The sequence below is a fragment of the Pan paniscus genome, chromosome 1, assembly GCF_029289425.2.
Source record: "Pan paniscus chromosome 1, NHGRI_mPanPan1-v2.0_pri, whole genome shotgun sequence".
NCBI classification, from domain to species: Eukaryota; Metazoa; Chordata; class Mammalia; order Primates; family Hominidae; genus Pan; species Pan paniscus.
Window position 1 is genome coordinate 208814377 of NC_073249.2, and position 18132 is coordinate 208832508.

Here is an 18132-nt window from a genome sequence, read left to right on the forward strand (position 1 = left end):
TTGTGCAAGTCGCTTCTCTTCTCTGGGCTGCACCTGAGCCCCCTAAATAGAGTCTGAGATCTGCACTGCACAGGATGGTTGCTAGGGTTTGATCAAACAATCGGTGGGGAAGAGTTTTGCTGAAATCATAATTCCATATTTGGATAACCTGACAGCTCATTAATTTAACAAGCCTTTCCTGAGACCTTGTGCTGGACACTGAGAACCTAGAGATGAATAAGGGAGGGTCCCTAGCCTTGAGAAACAAGACCCATCCTTGGTGGTTGGGGGCCCCAGGCAAGATGCCCCCCACCAAATCCGACCCCCAGCCCCCAAGTTGCAATACCCTAGTGCATCACCAGAGGGCAGCAGACAGCTTTGCAAGTGCTTCCCTCCCTGGGGAGCTAGGCTGGTGTCAGAAGGGTGTGTTCTGGGAGTTCCAGTGGCCTCCTTGTGGGTCCAAGGTCAAATAGAGAGTGGGGGAAGGTAGGTAGAGAACTCAGTGGCAGCTGTGGATGCAACAGGGATCATCTCTCAATTCCCTGCCTCAAATCTCTTCACTAACCCAAGACCCAACCAAGGAGAAATACCCCTGCCCCTCCTTCTAAATTGGAAACGGGAGCCTCCTTGAAGTTCCAGGGGCCTCTGGGGCATCAAGATCTGGAGTCTGTGTTGCAGGGGAGATTTGAGGACCACAGAGGGACTCCTAGCCAAGAGATGCAAGAATGCATGGGGAGGGAGGGAATGAAAACATCGTGCAAGCCTGTGTGCACAGGATGGCAGGAAAAGGGCACCGCAATAGGAAGTGGGCTATTGGAAAGGGGGAAGAGAAAGAAGAGAAGAATATCATTCTAAAAAGGAAAATCAAAGACTGAAGGTCAAGGAACAAGAGGAGAAGAGTGTCCACCTTCAGTAACAGGAGGTGGAGAGAGTTAGGGAGATGGTGCCGGTCCTCTGTGGAGCTTGCTCCTGTGCATGAGGTAGGAGCCATGGAGAAGAATCAGCCCTGCCCTGCCTGGGCTGCTCATGGCCTTGGTGGAGACAGTAGACATGCGAGTGGACAGGTGGGAGCCAGCAGGAGAAGGCTAAAGTGGAATGCATGGGGCGCTCCCTGGGCACAGCAGGCAGGTTCGATTCTGCCGCTGGGGAGAGGGTCGGGGAGGGCTGCTGCATCAAGCCGAGCATTGGAGCTGGGCCTGGAGCACCACTGGGCTTTGAAAAGGCAGAGAGGGCCAGGCAGCCCCTGGAGAAGGAGAGAAGAAGTGGGAACCTGAGAGGTCAACGCCGGTATGGGGGAGGCAGTGAGAAGGTGGCAGGGGCAGGGGAAGATGGGGAGCAGGGGAGTGTGCCCAGCTCCATGGGGACTGAGGCGGAGCATCTGAAGCACATTAGGTTAAACAGATTTCTCCTCTAGTCAATGGAATTGATGCTACCAGCCAAGAGAGCAGAGAAAATGCAGGGCACTGGCTTCCCAGGTCCCTCTCCCAGAGCCAAGAGTAGGCATCACTTGCTCTCCCTGGCTGTGGCATCCAGGGGCCTGGGACTGCCAAGCTGTGGCTCTTTTTAAGGTGATGACTGATGCTGGCAACTTTCTACTTGGAGGGACCAAGCATCCTGGGTAGATCCTCTGTGTACACACGCACATGTGTGTAGGGGTGGAGAGACAAGCTCACGTGTCAGTCTCCCCTACTAAGTGACGTGGCACAGGGTGAGCATCAATTACTGTTTGTTGGGGCTGGGCACAGTGGCTCATGTCTGTAATCCCAGCACTTTGGAGGCCAAGGCGGGTGCATCACTTGAGGTCAGGAGTTCGAGATCAGCTTGACCAACATGGTGAAACCCTGTCTCTGCTAAAAATACAAAAAATTGGCCAGGTGTGGTGGTGGGTGCCTGTAATCCCAGCTACTCGGGAGGCTGAGGCAGGAGAATCTCTTAAACCTGGGAGGCAGAGGTTGCAGCGAGCTGAGATCGTGCCAGTGCACTCCAGCCTGGGCGACAGAGCAAGACTGTGTCTCAAAAACAAACAAACAAACAAACAAAAAAAACAATTACCGTTTGTTGGATGACCTGCTCACCATGCTCCATGGCCCAGGGGCCCCACAAGTGGACCTGGCTCCAATGGCCCATGGAGTGCCACAGCTTGGGCGTTAACCCAGGCTTCCCACTGCATGACCTGCGTGACCTTGGACAAGTGACCATACCTCTCTGTTCTTCCATGTCAGCATCTGAATAACAGGATTCAATGAGTCTGAGATCTGTGCTCCACAGGTTAAACCAGATGATGGGTTGGGAAAGAGTTTTGCTAACTGTTTGAAATGATAATTCTACATTGGAATACAACCCATCAGCCCATTGATTTGACAAATCTTTACGGAGGCCCTGGGCATCTATCCCAGGAGCTGGGCTGAGCATGGAGGACCCAGAGATGAAGAAGGGAGGGTCCTAGTCAGAGAGATGAGAACCAGGGAGGAAGGCTGAGAGCAGATTCCTGCAGTCTGAGCGGAGCGTTGCTCTGGGACCTGACAAAGGGGGGCCCCCCTTTCCTAATTAGAGCTCTGGGGGTAGGAGGCCTGGGATTGGGTCCAGTGGAACTTCTAGCTGGAAAGCATGGGCACACTCTATCTCTGGGGAGAGTGTCATGGCCAGGGAGCTACAGAAAAAGCATCTTGCTCCTGGCCTTCCCTTTGGCCTGCAGGCAAGGCCTCACTTCCTGAGGAGTTTAGCCCAGGGCCTGGCCAATGAGTGCACCACACATGCCAGCTATTATTGCTTTGCTAATGACTGGCAGCCCAGGCATGCGGGCAGCTCAAGCTCCAGGGCTGGCTGGTGCCTGTGAGTTCACTCTGGCCTCAGGGAATGGACTCTTAGGTCACTGGCTGGCCTGGCTATTTCATCATCTTCAATTAAAAGTGGTCTGGCTTTAGGGGCCTTAGAATAACCACCTGTTGGCAGATAGGGACCAGCAACAATTAGAATTATCTATGCCTTGGTGCCGGCCATTGAATTCTTTGACCCCAGTGTGCACATCCGAGCAGGTGGATGGGATTGTGTGAAGCGGGCTTTCCAAATCTCACTGCCCATATCTTAACCTGGAAGACTTTTTAGCAAATGAATTCCAGGTTCCCCAGGTCTTGCTCTGGGCTTGAATCAAATTCTGTCTTGGTGGAGCCCAGGAATTGGTATTTTAAAGCAACTTCCAAGGTGATCCTGATGCAGGCAGTCAGTGAGCTGGCCTGTGGTATAGACACCACCAGTGGGTGGCTTGTTGCTCAGTTGATATGTAACTTTATATTTATTTATTATTTTAGAGAAGAAGTCTCACTATTTTGCCCAGTGTGGTTTTGAACTCCTGAGCTCAAGTGATCCTCCCACCTCAGCCTCCCAAGGTGCTGAGATTACAGGCATGAGCCACTGGCCAGTTGATGGGAAATTTAAGGCTGCTGAAGGCTGCTGAGCATCCCCCTAGTGGCTGGGAGGAGACCTGCAACCCTGTCTTCTAAAATCATCCCTGATTTTGAGAGGGGGACAAGGTTCCCACTTGGGGTTGAAAGCCAGGGGCTTTCAATTCTAATACTAAGAGGCATAATCTGTTAAAAACAATAAAATAGACAATTCTACTCTCTCTCATTCACACTCCTGGATGAATTCTGGGTAGGAGAGAGAGGAACGGGTTTCCAGCAGGTCAGGAGCTGAGCATATTCTTGGAGAGTTAGTTTCATAAGGGCAGGGCCTGTGTTTGTTGTTGCTGAGTGCCTGGCAACAACAACGTGTGTTTGCTGAGTGGTCAAAAGAATCAATAAATGAATGACCACTTCATGTGGCAAGCAGCACCTGTTAGGTATATTTTAGAGAAAAAAGACGTATGCTTCATGAAAATATACAGAGGGAGAAGGGAGCTGGAGAATTCAGACTTTGAAATCAACGAGGGTCAGATGGCACTTTTCTTTGTATCAACTGTAAAAAAAGAGTTTGGCCTCCACATGAATAGATTGTAGAAGGATCATTTAACTTTTCAAAGGGAAACAAACCCCTCTGCTCTTTGAACCAAACAGTTAATGTGCCTATTTAAAAATCAATCCCTTATTTTTTTCATTTGAACAGATTCCAGAGAGCTTCTGCTTAGAAACCATTGTCTGCCTATGGAGTGGTCTTGCCACTACTTGGTCAATTTCCTCTTGCCATGTCTGCACACATGGGGCCCTCTGACCAGAGAATCAGCTCCCAGCTCCTCTTTGTCTAAAACCCACTGACGCCTCTAGAACCACTTCAAATGCCAGCATCACCCTGATTTCCCCAGTCTCTGCATCTCTGATTCATCATTGTATTATATCTGAATCTTCTCTATGACAGCGATCACTTTATTACTTGAATTGTTAGCTATTTATCTCGTGTTTTATCTCCCCTTTCTCTCTTTTCATTCCACAAATATTTATCGTTCCTTTCTAAATGCCAAGTAGGTCCTGGGGTTACTGAGATGAAGAAGATGTAGCTGAGCCTTGGAGGAGCTTATAGGCCAGTGGGCGTGAAGGGAGAGGAACAGGCTGTAAGCTCCGAAGAGGCAGGGGCTGATTTTAGCCACCTTTGTGCGCTGTAGCTCTGTGCCTCAAATGCAGCCAACGCTTATTGTGCACTGTTGAGTGTATATGTGAACCGATGCACCTCAGAGTAATAAAGGAAGTGGCATTTCTTCCAGCGCCCTGCATTCTCAGCCTCTTTTTTTCATTTACTCCAGCTCTCCCGAGTCTCCCTCCTGATAAACGTGCATCAAAAGGTGCAGCCCAGCATTGGCTTTCTCTACATGGCCCCCAGGTCCACCCCTCCCCGCCCGGCTGTTCCCCACCACCTGTGGCTTTCAGGATGCTTCAGGAAATGGAAGACACAGCATGTGTGTGGGAGGAGTGGTTGAAGCCTTGCTGTGATTCACCTGGACCTCCAAGGAAGTCACAGCTGCCCTCTGGGATGGCCACATTCCATGGGGAGGGGCTTCAGGACACGCTACCTCAAATACGGCACCTTGGTATATTGAATATTTTATACCTGGAAGTCAGATTCCAGGCTCCTCTGTGGATGGCTTTGTCTTCGTTCCCTGGCACCTCCAACCCACCCTCTCTACCCAGGAACTGAGGTGAGCTTGACAAACCGCATATCAGAGCATGCCATACCCTTCAGCAGCTTCCAGGGCGCAGAGAGTGAACGTCAGCTGACCTCCCCATTCGCTGTGCTCTGGCGGCAATGGCCCTCTGTCAGGTCCCAGATCACACCAAGCTCTTTCTCACCCCAGGACCTTTGCACTTGCCATGTCGTCTACCTGGAGTGCCCTCCCAAGCCCCAACCTTGCCTGGCTGGCTTCTTATACTACAGATCTGTGCTCAGATGTCTCCAGATTCCTGGAGATACATTCCAGGTATCTCCTATGAGGAGCTGTGCAATGCCCTCACTCCATTATTCTCACCCCTCTCTATCACATTTCAGTTGGCCTTCCGGATCCATGGGTTCAGAATCTGCAGATCCAACCAACCGTGGACCAAAAATATTCAGAGAAAAAAAATAATAATGCAACAATATAAATAATACAAATAAAAATATAGTATAACAATGATTTACCTAGCATTTACATGATAGTAAGTATTATAAGTAATCTAGAGATGCTGTAAAGGATCCAGGCGGATGTGCGTGGGTGATGTGCAAATGCTGTGCCATTTTATATGTGGGACTTGAGAATCCTAGGATTGTGGTATCTGCTTGGGGGTGTCCCGGAACCAATCCCCCACGGATCCTGAGGGACAGTTGTACCTTATTCCCTTCACCACACTCATCACACATTGTAACTATTTTTCCTTATTATTTTAAAGGCATTTTTGTAGTGTGTCTCTCCTCACCCACTAGATCAGAAACCTCCCGAAAGCAGGTCTGATTATGTCTTGTTCACCACTTTATCTCCATCATTGTCCCTGATATATGGTAACTACTCAATTCCTTTGTGATGAATGAATGAGTGAGTGTTGGGGGAAGGAACGGGGGCCTGGATGTTCGTTTCCTAAGGTGTCTCGTTCATCCACCACCAGCAGCAAGTGTTGCATTGAAAGGACTCTACCACCATGTTCACCACGAACTCATTGACCCCACAGATATTTACAAATCATCTACCATGTGCCCAGGGTTGGGGTGCTGTCCTGGGGGTTGGGGAGAGGATGGTGGTGAAAACATCAGACCTAGTCTCTGTCCTCATGGGGCTTCCAGTCTAGTGGGGGGGCGGGCAGACTCTGAAGACATAGCATCAGTCGGTGAGCTTGAGCAGTCGGGGCTGACTTCCTGTAGGAAGCAACCTTTAAGCTGAACTTGAAAGGACAAGTAGGACCTTGTTGGCAAAGAGCATTGGCCAAGGTGTTGGAGGGACCTGCAATAGCAGGTCGGGGGCAGGAATACACTGAGCCCCTCGAATCTAGATTCCCTGCATCAGTGAATTAAGGCCAGTGAAATCTGTCCGGTGTTCCTCATCGCTTCCTGAGCAGATCGAATGGGACAAGGGCCTCAGGGTGCTTCAGGAAATGGAAGACACAGCATGTGTGTGGGCGGAGTGGTTGAAGCCTCACTATGATTCACTTGGACCTCCAAGAAGGTCACAGCTGCCCTCTGGAATGGCCACATTCCATGGGGAGGGGGTTCAGGACACGCCACCTCAAATTTGGCACCTTGGTATATTGAATATTTTAAGCAGATGGAATTTGAGAAATGGCAGGCGCAGGAAGGACTCTCTGACCTTTCCCTGAAGCAGGTCACAAGACCTTCACGTGAGAGGTTCCCTGTCTGTACCTGGAGGAAGGAAGCATCTTCACTTCCAAGGGATCTGAACAAGCCACCCTGCTGAGTGTCCCCAGTTTACTGCCCTTAGCTCAGATCCTTCTATCCTTCACACTTTCCCATGACTCCCCACCCTTCATCCAACCCAGCAAAAAACACTCAGCTAGAACCACTTCTGTGGGTCTTCATTTCCTTATAAAGTGTCCTGCATCACCTACAACGTATACAAACTAGACTTGTATCCTTTTGTCTTGTGAATTCGTCTTTTGCTACAGGGGACCCAGCCAAGAACCTAGAAGGGTGGAATGAAGAGTAGACCTTGAAACAAGGATTTAGGAGGAAAGGGTTTATGTGAGAAGGGGTCCCAGGAAGCTGATGGAATGAGCTAGAAGGGAAGGAAGCCAATACAGGTGCCTTCTCAAGGTTATTCTGGGGGGGCACTGAGAAACTCCGGGAGAGAGTTGACAGCATTCATCCCACAGTTTCTCAATGTCCCCCCTTCTTATCCCATTTTCTAATTTTACCCATTAGGAAACACCCCCAAGGGGCCGAGGAGCATACCCAGAACTGCCCGCTCATTTTGCACATTTCATTATGCACCCACTGTGTGCCAGGCCCTGGGCTGAGAGCTGGGCATACGAGGTGAAGGAGGAGCATGTACTTTGTCCTCCTGAGCGTGCATCTGAACTGTCCCCCTGGAGGGACGAGGGGGCTGGGTATGCACCCAATAAACAGTCACTGGTCAAGGCTGCTCCCGGGGTGGCGTCAACTCCCCGGCACTTCTCACCTTTCTCATGTGCAGGCTGAGTGGGCTCCAGTGCCCTGAGAAAGCCCTGTGGAAGCATCAAGGATGCTGGCACTGCCAGGAAGAGCGAGGGGTAAGAGGATGTGGGCAGGGTGGGATAACTGTCGGCCACATCTGCCTCCTCACTTTCACAGAGGGCTCCTTCCTGCCCTCAGTTCTCCACCCAAGTGCCACCTTCCTCGATGGCCCTGCCTGACCACCCATCTAAATGGCACCCAGCATCTCATTCCTTCCCGGTACTGCACCCCACTTGCCCCTTCATTACACGCCCACGGTTTAGAATCACTTCTTTGCAGAATGTGGAATGATGTATTCATCTACATTTTGCCATGTCTCTCCGACTAGATTGCACAGCCGTGCTTTTCTCATTCCCCCTGTATCCCTGGGCACCTTCCACCAAGCCAAGGTCCTAGTAGGTGCTCAACTAAATAGCCTTGGAGGGAACACATTCTTGTCAATTCCAACCTGGGAGTTCTGGGCTCTGGGGCTAAGACCTAGAAAAGCATTTGATAGATGTGCCTCTGGGACGCTCAGAGAGGCAGTGATCTGTCCAAGGTCATACAACCAGGGATACGCACCTGCACCCCCTGGGGGCAGAAGTCCTGATGATCCACCCGACTTCCATCCCTCCAGGGCCCCATCAGTGGGACAAAAAGCTCCAGGAGTCCTTGGGGCTCCTCTAGGCTACCCGCGAAATTGCTCTCAGCCAATTCTTGGTAATCTTCTCAGCCTCATTCTCTCCCTACTTTCCCCAGCTGAAGAGGAAACGGCTCAGACAGCTGTGGAGCTGGGACTCTCTCTCGTTGAGATGCATTAATTTGTAAATATCTTCATTTATATGTAAATGCGGAGTCCCGTGCCCCGTCGCCAGCCCTGATTGGGCTCTGCAGCCTGAAGAGGCAGTCGCCCCCAGCATGGACAATCCTCCGTGATCCCGTTAGGCTCCAGAGGGTCTGCTCCTTCCTTCCCTCTCCCTTGGTGGTCACCAAACAGGACGGCTCAGCTCCCTGGGGTGTTCTTTGCTTGGGAGACCGCCCCTGTTACTGAGGCTCAGGGAGATTGGCCCCCACGTGGGGAAGAAAAGAGCACTGCTCCTGATATCAGGCTTAAGTCAGGGCCGCTGTGTGACCTCAGGCAAGCCTCATTCCCTCTCTGGGCCTTGGCTTCCACAACTGAAAAGCAAGGGGTCTGGTCAAGTTCATGTCATTCCAGAGGGAGACTGTTGGGCCTGCTGAACTTTGACCTCTTCTGTAGTAAGAACAGGGCTAGAGAAAATGATTAATAATAATAATACCTGTCTGCATTCATGGGGTTGTTTGTGCAGATCAAAACAGAAAGCGCATAAAAGGAGGCTTTATGAGATTTGTAAAAAGGTGAGTTTTTTTTTGTTTTGTTTTATGGTGGGAGAAGGAGAGGCTGTTCTAGGCAATGGCAGCAAACATGTACCACTTAGAGGCCGGAAACCAGCACTTCACTTGAATGCACGCCATCAGCTCCTCACAAGCTGCAGCTAGCCTCTTAGTGCTGTCATGTTCCTTTGGAGGTCAGGAAACTCAATTGTGGGGTTACCAGCCCCAGATTTCACTAATGCCAGGATGTGGAAGAGGCAGGATTTGAACTCAGGCTGTTGGACATAAGTTTCACTGAAATTCCACAATTGTACAAAGCCTGTCATGTCAAGTCTGCTCTACAGGCGAAGAACCTGAAGCAGAGAGAGAGAGAGGTTAAGGCTCTCATCCCAGGTCATACAGTAGGCAGAGACTGAGCTGGGATTTTCATCTAGGTCTTCTGGTAGCAGGGCTTGCCCTTGAGGCTCCAGGGAGCAGGAGAGGGTGGTGCTCAGGAATGTTCTAGATGGTCCCTGGGTTTCTTTCTTAGCTAGAAATCAGAACCAAGGAGTCCTAGAGGCCTTGCTGGTGGCAGCGGGTGGCTTGGTGAGGAAGGAATTCTCAGAGACACAGTGACCGGCAGGGGTGGGCTGGGTGGCATTAGGCTTCTGGGAGTCGTGGAGATTATTTGGGAGTTCACTTACTACAAAACCATCTGTGGTTTCCAGAATAGCTATTTTCTCCAAAATGAATTTTTATCTCCTTTTTCATCTTGATTGTAACTGGCTTGTTTTAGGTGTGCTTTAATATTTTAAGGCACCATAATTTCTTTTTGGAAGCAGGTTCAGGAGAAATCATAACTAGGGGGATGAAGGAGTTTGTGCGGCTGTTCACACACCTCTTCACACACCTTCACGTCCACATTCTCAGCATGGTCCTGGCACAGAGCCCAGAGAGGAGGAGGACCCAGCCAGGCCGCCTGGGGAGCACACTTACCTTCCCATTTTTACAAAAGCAGGCAGAGGAGGATGCCTGGGTCAGATTCTTGGTGCAGGGTTGGACTTACCCTTTACAATCTTCTTGTCCCACTTTCTAATTTTACCCAATAGAAAACAGGCCTGAAGGGCTGAGGAGTGTAGCCTGAGTTGTCCACTCATTTTGCAAATTTCATTATGTACCCACTGTGTGCCAGGCCCTGGGCTGAGAGTTGGGGATGCAAGGTGAAGGAGGAGCATGTGCCTTGTCCTCCTGGAGCTCACGGTCACAGAGACCCACAGCCCATGCTGGAGAGTAGGGCTTCCCCCTCCTCCAGGCTCAGTCTAAAGACAACACAGTACCAGGCACTAGCTGAGACATCCACATAGCATGGTGCCACAGTGCACATCATGTGGGCTTGCCGGGGCTGCAGTCCCCTTCACGGTACCCGATGCAGCACGGTCCCCTCCAGCTTTGGAGCAGACCACTACTTTCAGGCTGGGCACCTGGCAAAGCATTTGGCGGTGTGGCGTGGAAGAGTGTGTGTGTGCAAAGCTGTGCACTCTTCATGAATGCAGTGAGATTCCCTCTGAGGAGGGGTGGGTACTGGGGCAGTTGCAGCCGACCAGCTTTGGGGGATCAGTTCAGCTAAGGTGAGGGGTCCCATGGGTGGGATTGCTGGAGTGGGGTTCTGAAGGCTGATGAGGAGTTTACCGGATGACCAAAGGGAGAAAGGCCCTTTGAGAAGAGGGACCAGTGTGTGTTAAGGGTCAAAGGGATAAAACAGGACTAGGATCTTGTAGGGAGTTTGTGGGAAGGAGATAGAGCCACACACATAGAAAACAGCAGGCTCTGGAAGATCGAGTCAGCTTGATTCTGCCACCCGCCTCCTGGAAAACAGGGATGGGGTAGGAAAATCAAGCATCTCCGACTTGAGCACTGCTCCTTCCCACCCTGCTGCTTCTGACCTGGGAGTCCAGTTGCTTGGGGTCATTCTCTCTTAAGCTCGGGGCCCTTATGGCCTTGGAGCACACAAAAAACAGTAGAATGTGGTGTTTGAGCTTCCAAGCCAGGCGGAACTGCTTCACCGCCCAGCGGTGTCATTGTTGCCTGTGTGACTTTAGGCCCATTGCCCCCCCTCTCTGGGCCTCAGTATCTCACTTGGAAATAAATGGAGTTTGGAATACCCACCTTCCAGGACTGTTGGAGGAGCTGGCCGAGGAGGCCAGTCAGAAGAGCGGTGGCCTGGCCCTCTCCTGCCTCTTCCCTCCAGGGGATGTCCCTCCAGGGAATGGGTCCCACTTCCATAAGGGGAGCCCCCAGTTCTGCCTTCCAAGCCCAAGAGCACCGAGGGATTGATGTGAAAGGGCTGGAGAACTGCCCTCTGCCCCACTCCCCATCCCTCCGCCCTTCCCCCGCTGTCGGCCCGCCGCCCCCAGGCACTCACCTCACAGTGGACTGGTACACCAGGTCCTCTCGCTTGCGGTAGTTCTCCATGTGTGAGTAGTTGGTGGAGAACATGGCGTCGAAGGTGAAGATCTTTTGCTTGATGGTGCCACCATCCGTCACCTGCCACAGAGCACAGAGAGAGCCACACGTGAGTGCTCAGCCGGCCCTGGTCACCCCTTTCCCCAGGACACTGACAAGATGCAGGCAGGAAGCCCAGAAGAAGGACAGCCCCCATCCTGAGAATAAGGTAATAACCGAGGGCTTCCTGGAGGCAGCGATGTTTTAAGTTGCCTCCTGAAGGAAGAGTAGGAGCCAGCCTGGCAACGGGTGGGAGTTTTCTAGGCAAAGGGAACAGCAAAGGCCCTGTGGCAGAAAAGAGCAGCGTGTGCTCAGGGGAAGCTTGCTGCCTTCATAGCACCTGGAGCAGAAGGGAAGTGGGATGAGAAGAGGCTGCGAAGAAAAATGTGGGCCAGATCACGGAGGGTCTCCACAGCAAAAGAGCTCAGCTTCTCCTGAAGGCGGTGGTCCCCGGGGCCAGGATTAGATTAGATTTACAAGCTCCTCTGGCTATAGATTGAGGATGAATCGAAAGGGGCAAGACTAGAGGCAGGGAGCCCGGGAGGAGGCCAGGAATCCAACATCCTGGCATGGGCGATGCAGACGGGGACAGCGTGGGGCACTTGCCCTCGTCTTGGGGTGGGCCAGGAGAGAGGACACGAAGTCCCCATTTCACCTAAGAATGCGGAAGTGGGAGAAGGCAGGGAGGTGGCGATGAAGCCAGCGCTGGAAGCCCAAGGCTGCCGGGCTGTCCCGCTGTTCACGGCTGATGGAAAGCGAACCCAAGCATCCGTGCCCTCAGCTGCCGCCCGCCTGCTTCCCCACATCTGCGCTGCCTCCAGCTAATGAAAGTGTTACTCCACAAAGCAGCAAGGTATGTGTTGTCACTGTTTCAATTATTTATCTGTTTACTCGGCTGCAGTTTTCCGCTTGTCTCAGCAACTCTATTATAGACTGGGAGCTTGCAGCCTCTCGCAGCTCAGCTGGGCTCTGCGCTAACAGCCTGCAATGGGGAGGCCTCATGCCTGGGCCTAGAGAAGTGGAATTAGCTCCCTGCGGCTCTGCGTGGTGGAGGCAGCGGGGAGAGGGGCAGGGAGGGGGGTGGCTAGGGACGGGTGACTCCAAGGGGCTGGGGTAGGGGGGATGCTGAAAGCAGCTTCCCCAGGCAAAAAGGTGAGGATTGGAGTGTGAATCTGTCCCCCTGTCACCTGCCTGGGAGTACTGGCCCTAGACACAGCTGGGCTCCTCTGGACACATATGTACCCAAGCTGACTTGGACCACATCTCTCTGACCTAGGTGGTGTTGCTACTGGTTTAGGAGAGACTCCATGCATCTGGCCAGCACTGGTTGAGCAACCAGCTGTGTGCAGACACAGGCTACGTCTGTGCCGGTCACTTTCCATAGCCTGCAAGCTTTGTAAAGAGTAAGGTGGCCTCTGTGAGGACCGGGGATGGTTAGAATCATGAGAAGGCCTTCGCAGGCTCTGGGACCCTGAGAGGAAGCGGCAGTGAGACTTCCCAGGGAACAGCTTCTCCTTACCCCTCTGTAAGCCCACACCCCTCCTATCTCTGTCGGGACTTAGCGACATGCACACGCGTCACTTTCTTCCCTTTGAAGGCTTGGCGCTTTCTGACCGTGTGCAGAGGGGAGACAGGGGACCACTTCCTCCCACCTGGCTGCTTCTGCAGCACAGGCCCAGCTTCTGAAACGGGACCATGAGAGTGGAGGAAGATGAGGAGGACGGGGACAGGAGGATTCTCCTCTCCTCTTGGGATCCCTGCTGGCACTCACCCCAAGAAAGATGCTCACCCCAACCAACCACACCTTGACTCTGCGTCCACTGTCATCACCCAGAAAAATCCCTGAGTTGACTGTGTCCAGCTTGGCACGGGGTGGAGAAGAGAGTTGGCTGTACTTGGGATCAGAGCTTCCATCTCCCCACATCCCAATGTCCCAGCCTGGGGTAGAGGCCAAGACCCTCCAGGGGCTCCCCATTCTCCATGCACCCTCTTCCCATCCCCGCCTCACCCATTTGACTTTTTTACAGCCACCAAAGTACCTTTAAAGCAGGGCCTTTTCACTTGGGGGGTGATTTTGCTCACCCTAACCACCAGGGGACATACAGCAAGCTCAGGAGACATTTTTGGTTGTCACAACTGGGGAGGAGAGGTGCGGTTTGGTAGGTACCGGTGTCTAGCTGATAGAGGCTAGGAAGCTGCTGACCATTCCACGATGTCCAGGACAGCCCCTTGCCCCCCTCCCAAGAATTATCTGGCCCCCAAATGTCAACAGTGCCCAGGTGGAGAAACCCAGTTTTAAGCCCATCACATTGTGTGGCTGTACCAGGTCCCTGGGAACAGAGCCGAATAGACAAGAATGTTCCCATTTTGCAGGTAAAGAAACTGAGGCTTGGAGAGGCAAAATGATTCGGCTGAGGCCCCACACTAGGTTCCTGACAAGCGTCTGGCTTCTGGACCAGAGTTCACATCCCATCCCATCAGGCTGGAAGAGACTGCGGGTGAACTGAATGCCTCTCAACGTCCCTTTCCACCCCTGGTGGCCAGGCTCATTAGGAGAAAGGATGTCAGAATCTCAGTGGAGGTGTGAGGATTTTTCTCCCAAAGTCATAAAGCGGAAGGCATCCTGCCTGTTTAACTGGCAGCCCGTCTTCTGGCCTCGCCTCCCTTCAGGTACTGCTTTTTTATCTCCTCCTAAAATGCGGCAGCCCTTATCGTCCCAATCTCAAATTTCACTCCATTTTTTTTATTACACAAAAGAGAAAAAAATCTGTCAGTAAAACTGTCTCCTCAAATTTATTCGCCGAGACTGAGGGTTTTATTACGAGGAAAATACACCCGCACCCCACACATCCACACACATACCCACACACCCCAGATAAAGCACTGAAGAATTATCCGAGTCGTAAATCTCTGTTTCAGGCCGAGGGACAGGGGAGTTTCAAGGACGAGCCTAGTTTTCCTTTGGTTTTATTTACATCTGTTTCTCTGGGGCTGTGTCAGGGCCTCACTGTCAGCCAGAGGAGTAAATAACTGCTTCTGTGAAACCTGCTTCAGGCAGCTGGAGACAAGTGCTTATCTCGGCTGCAGGGTGAGGGATCTGGAGGGCAGGCCCCACTGTCCCAGCTGTCTGTGGTACACACTCCTTCCTCCCTCAGCCTCTCGGAAGGCAAAGGAAATGGGAGGCTCAGACACGCTCAGGTGGGGCCAGCGGGCGAGCAGCTATTTGCAAGGATGTTATTCTGTGGTTCCTGGTGGTTAGAGGGCCCAAGAAAGAGGCCAGGTGGGAGTTGGGGATTATTAGTACAGGCTGTGGACAGAAGGTGTGGTGGGTGTGCTGGAAGACACCTCGCCTTTAATTCTAGAAACATTTCTCCACGCCTGAGACATACAGGGGCAGTTGCAGCCTCACGGCCGAGAAGGAAATACATTTCAGACATGGTTGCCGCCCATTACGACCTTATTCACAAGAGGTACACAGTCCACAGTTAGCTGAGGTTCCAGAGTCAGTAAGATGATGGCTGCAGCAGCAACAGGTAATTACCAAGTGTTATCCAATGATGTTCTGACACTTCTGAAGGAGGCAAGAATCCCCTTGGAGGGAAGGGTGATCATGGAAGGCTTCCTGGAGGAAGTAGGCCCTTTTCAGGGAGTGCTTGGTCCTAGGCTGGCTCTTTCTGTCTATGGGAGGCTTTGGAGCATGAAGCAAGGCTGATTTCCTCCATCCCCAGTTGAATGTTTGATTTCGGTTCCTAATTTTGTGCTCTGAAGAAGTCATTCCACCTCCCCTAGTCTGTTTCCTCATCTGTGAAATGGGGATAAGGCAACGTTCCTCCCTGTGAGGATTACATGAGCCTTGTAGAGTCCCTGGTGGGTGGGAAGTGCTCACTCATGGGGTATTTTCACGAGCACTCACACCTTTCTGGACCATCTCTTTTTCTGTGTCCCTCCCCACCCTCCAGGGCTCTTTCTGTCTATGGGGCTGGAGAGCAAAGTATCTCTTGCTAAAATGCCAGAGGATGTGGAATTCAGTAAATGAAAGAAGGGAGCCCACACCCAGAGAGGGAGGCAGGTGGGAGGTGCCAGAAGGCTGGGTTGTGTCTATAAGGAGTGGGGTGCAGAGAGCAGGGACCGAGAATTTGCTAGTAGTCATCGTAGCAGCTTCAAAACAGAGTGCAGGGATGCCCTGAGTGAGTACCTGGAGGCAGGCAGGTCTCATGGGCTCTGAGAGGCTCCCATGGTGCCAGTGGGCAGGGACCATGAGGCCAGGGCAGACCGACAACCACAGAGCTGACAAGGCAGACAAGGTAAGCCAAGCCCTGTGGATGTGTGGGTTTGTCTGGCCCCAGAGCGAGAGGCACTTCTGAAATGAATGATTTCATTCACTCCATATTCAACAGACTTTTGATGAATAAACAAACAGGTCCTTGAATATGAGCTACTCCTAGAACATAAGCTCTATGAGGATGGGTGGGGTTTTTTTGTTTTTTGTTTTTGTTTGTTTGTTTTTTTGAGACAGAGTCTCGCTCTGTCACCAACCTGGAGTGTAGTGGCACGATCTCAGCTCACTGCAAGCTCCGCCTCCCAGGTTCACACCATTCTCCTGCCTCAGCCTCCCAAGTAGTTGAGACTACAGGCACCTGCCACCACGCCTAGCTAATTTTTTGTATTTTTAGTAGAGACAGGTTTCACCATGTTAGCCAGGATGGTCTCGATCTCCTGACCTCGTGATCTGCCCGCCTCGGCCTCCCAAAGTGCTGGGATTACAGGCGTGAGCCACTGTGCCTGGCCGAAGATGGGGTCTTTATCTGTCCTGTCCATTGCTCTGTTTCCAGAATTTAGCAAATGGCACTCGCTCGATAAATATCTGCTGGATGAGTCAATGAGTGAATGAATGAGTTGAGACCTTACCATGTGCCAGGCACTGGGAATACCATGAAGAAAAGGGAAAAGGCCCTTGCTGCTCTGCGATACAGACTGGCCCCAGGACAGCCTGCTGTGCCTGGACCCTCATCTGTCTGGGAGTCCCTGGTAAGAGTAGCCTGGCCCAGGCGGGACAGTGGCCTCAGACCACCCCCGATGTGAGGCTCCAAAAGGAACCAGCAGGGTTTCTCTTTCTTAAAGCTCCCAGCATTAATGATATTCTGTGCAGGAAAACATCCTAACTCTGCAAAGCGTACACCTGGACCAGACAGAAGAGGCTGTGCACGTAGTTATGCAAAAGAATCTGCATCCTAACCAGTGCCTACACAGGCTGAGTGTCCCCCAGCCCTCCCTTCCATTGTTCCTTGGAATCTCAGGACTGTAAGCTCCAAGAGCCCTGTATCCCAGAGCCTAGCACAGTGCCTGGCATACGAAGGGATGTTGAATAAGTGAACTATACCAAGAGACGTGTGTCATGATCCCCATTTGCAGACAGGAACCACGGCCAAGAAAGAGGCAAGTGAACTGCCCAAGGCCACACATGTATTATACTTGTAATAGTAAACAGCAGAGCTGACCGCTCAGCATGGATTAGTCCAAAAGAAGGGAGCAGAAGACCTACTTTGAGGTTGGGGATATGGGAAATGTGCAGAGGCTTTTGGGGTCACACAGCTCTGGAATCAGATCCCAGCTCTGCCACTCAGTTGATTGCTGGGTGATGTTGGAGGGTTCTGTGTGCTTCTGTTTCCCCATCTGCAAAATGGGAAGGATCATGCCTCCCTGTAAGGCACATGTGTGAGAATTCAGTGCGTAAGAGTGAACACACAGAGAGCCCAGAGGATTGCTTGGAATGCGGTAATAATAGCATGACGGGAATAACAATAGCTGGCATACATTGGCGCCTACCCTGTGCCAGATATTGCTTGCAAACATCAACTCCTGTCATCGTAACAGAAAGTGCTCCATCATATTAGCTATTACATATTTTTCTTAAGTCCAAAGTAGGGAGTTTGGTCAGGGTGCGTGGACTGCAATGATGGCAGCAGACCGTAACATGGGTTCTTAAGAACAGGTGTCTCTTTTCTTCCCCATGCTGAGAGCATCTCAGCCAGGAATTCCCCCAAATGACCAGCTACACTGTGTAGAAGTTTCTGAGAGGCAGAGAGCTAGGTTCTAAGTCCCAAAGGTTGTCTCTGCACTGTTCCTCTCTCTGGGACCCAGTTTCCCTAAATGTTCCATGAGGAAACTGAGGACTTTTTGCTGCCCTGAATGCCCATGGTGTTCTGATTCTAGAAGAGTCAGCCTAGAGACCACAGTTTCTCATGCTCCAGAGCTGCCAGACCCCACCTCTGGGCCCTGACTGCCCCCTGACCCCAACCAGCAAATCTGGGCTGCAGCCAGGCCAGGTTGCTTTTCAAGTAGAGTCATCAAAGCGTGGCCGGTGGACTTAGTCCAGCCAGCAGTGTGAGAGCCCGCTGACCAGCCTGGCTGTTTAACTTGAAAAACAAATAAGTCTCCAACTTCGGCTGCTTCACCAATGTCCCTGGGTGCTGTCATCCGAAAAAGAAAAAAAAAAAGAAAAGGGGAAAATATCACCTCCCCCCACCTTCCCAACCTCCTTCTCTTTGTGTTCCACAAAACCAATTACAGGTTGGAAATAGCTGTAATAAACTTGATATCCCACTTATGGGCCAATCCCGCCACGGCTGGAAAGTGTAATAGTGGCAGAGAGTGAAAACTGCTGGTGTATTTTGCTGGCTGTTTAAATTGCCTGCCTACATTATCCCAACTCCTCTC

General features: G+C 51.7%; 1 protein-coding gene across 1 annotated transcript in view; it reads right to left on the reverse strand.

Annotated features, from left to right (window-relative positions):
• Positions 1 to 18132, reverse strand: part of IGSF21 (immunoglobin superfamily member 21) — a 272866-nt gene that overhangs the window by 76606 nt on the left and 178128 nt on the right. Inside the window, exon 3 of the mRNA XM_034956717.3 lies at positions 11336 to 11457. Coding sequence (XP_034812608.3) covers positions 11336 to 11457 — 122 coding nt within the window. The remainder of the gene's footprint in view (positions 1 to 11335; positions 11458 to 18132) is intronic.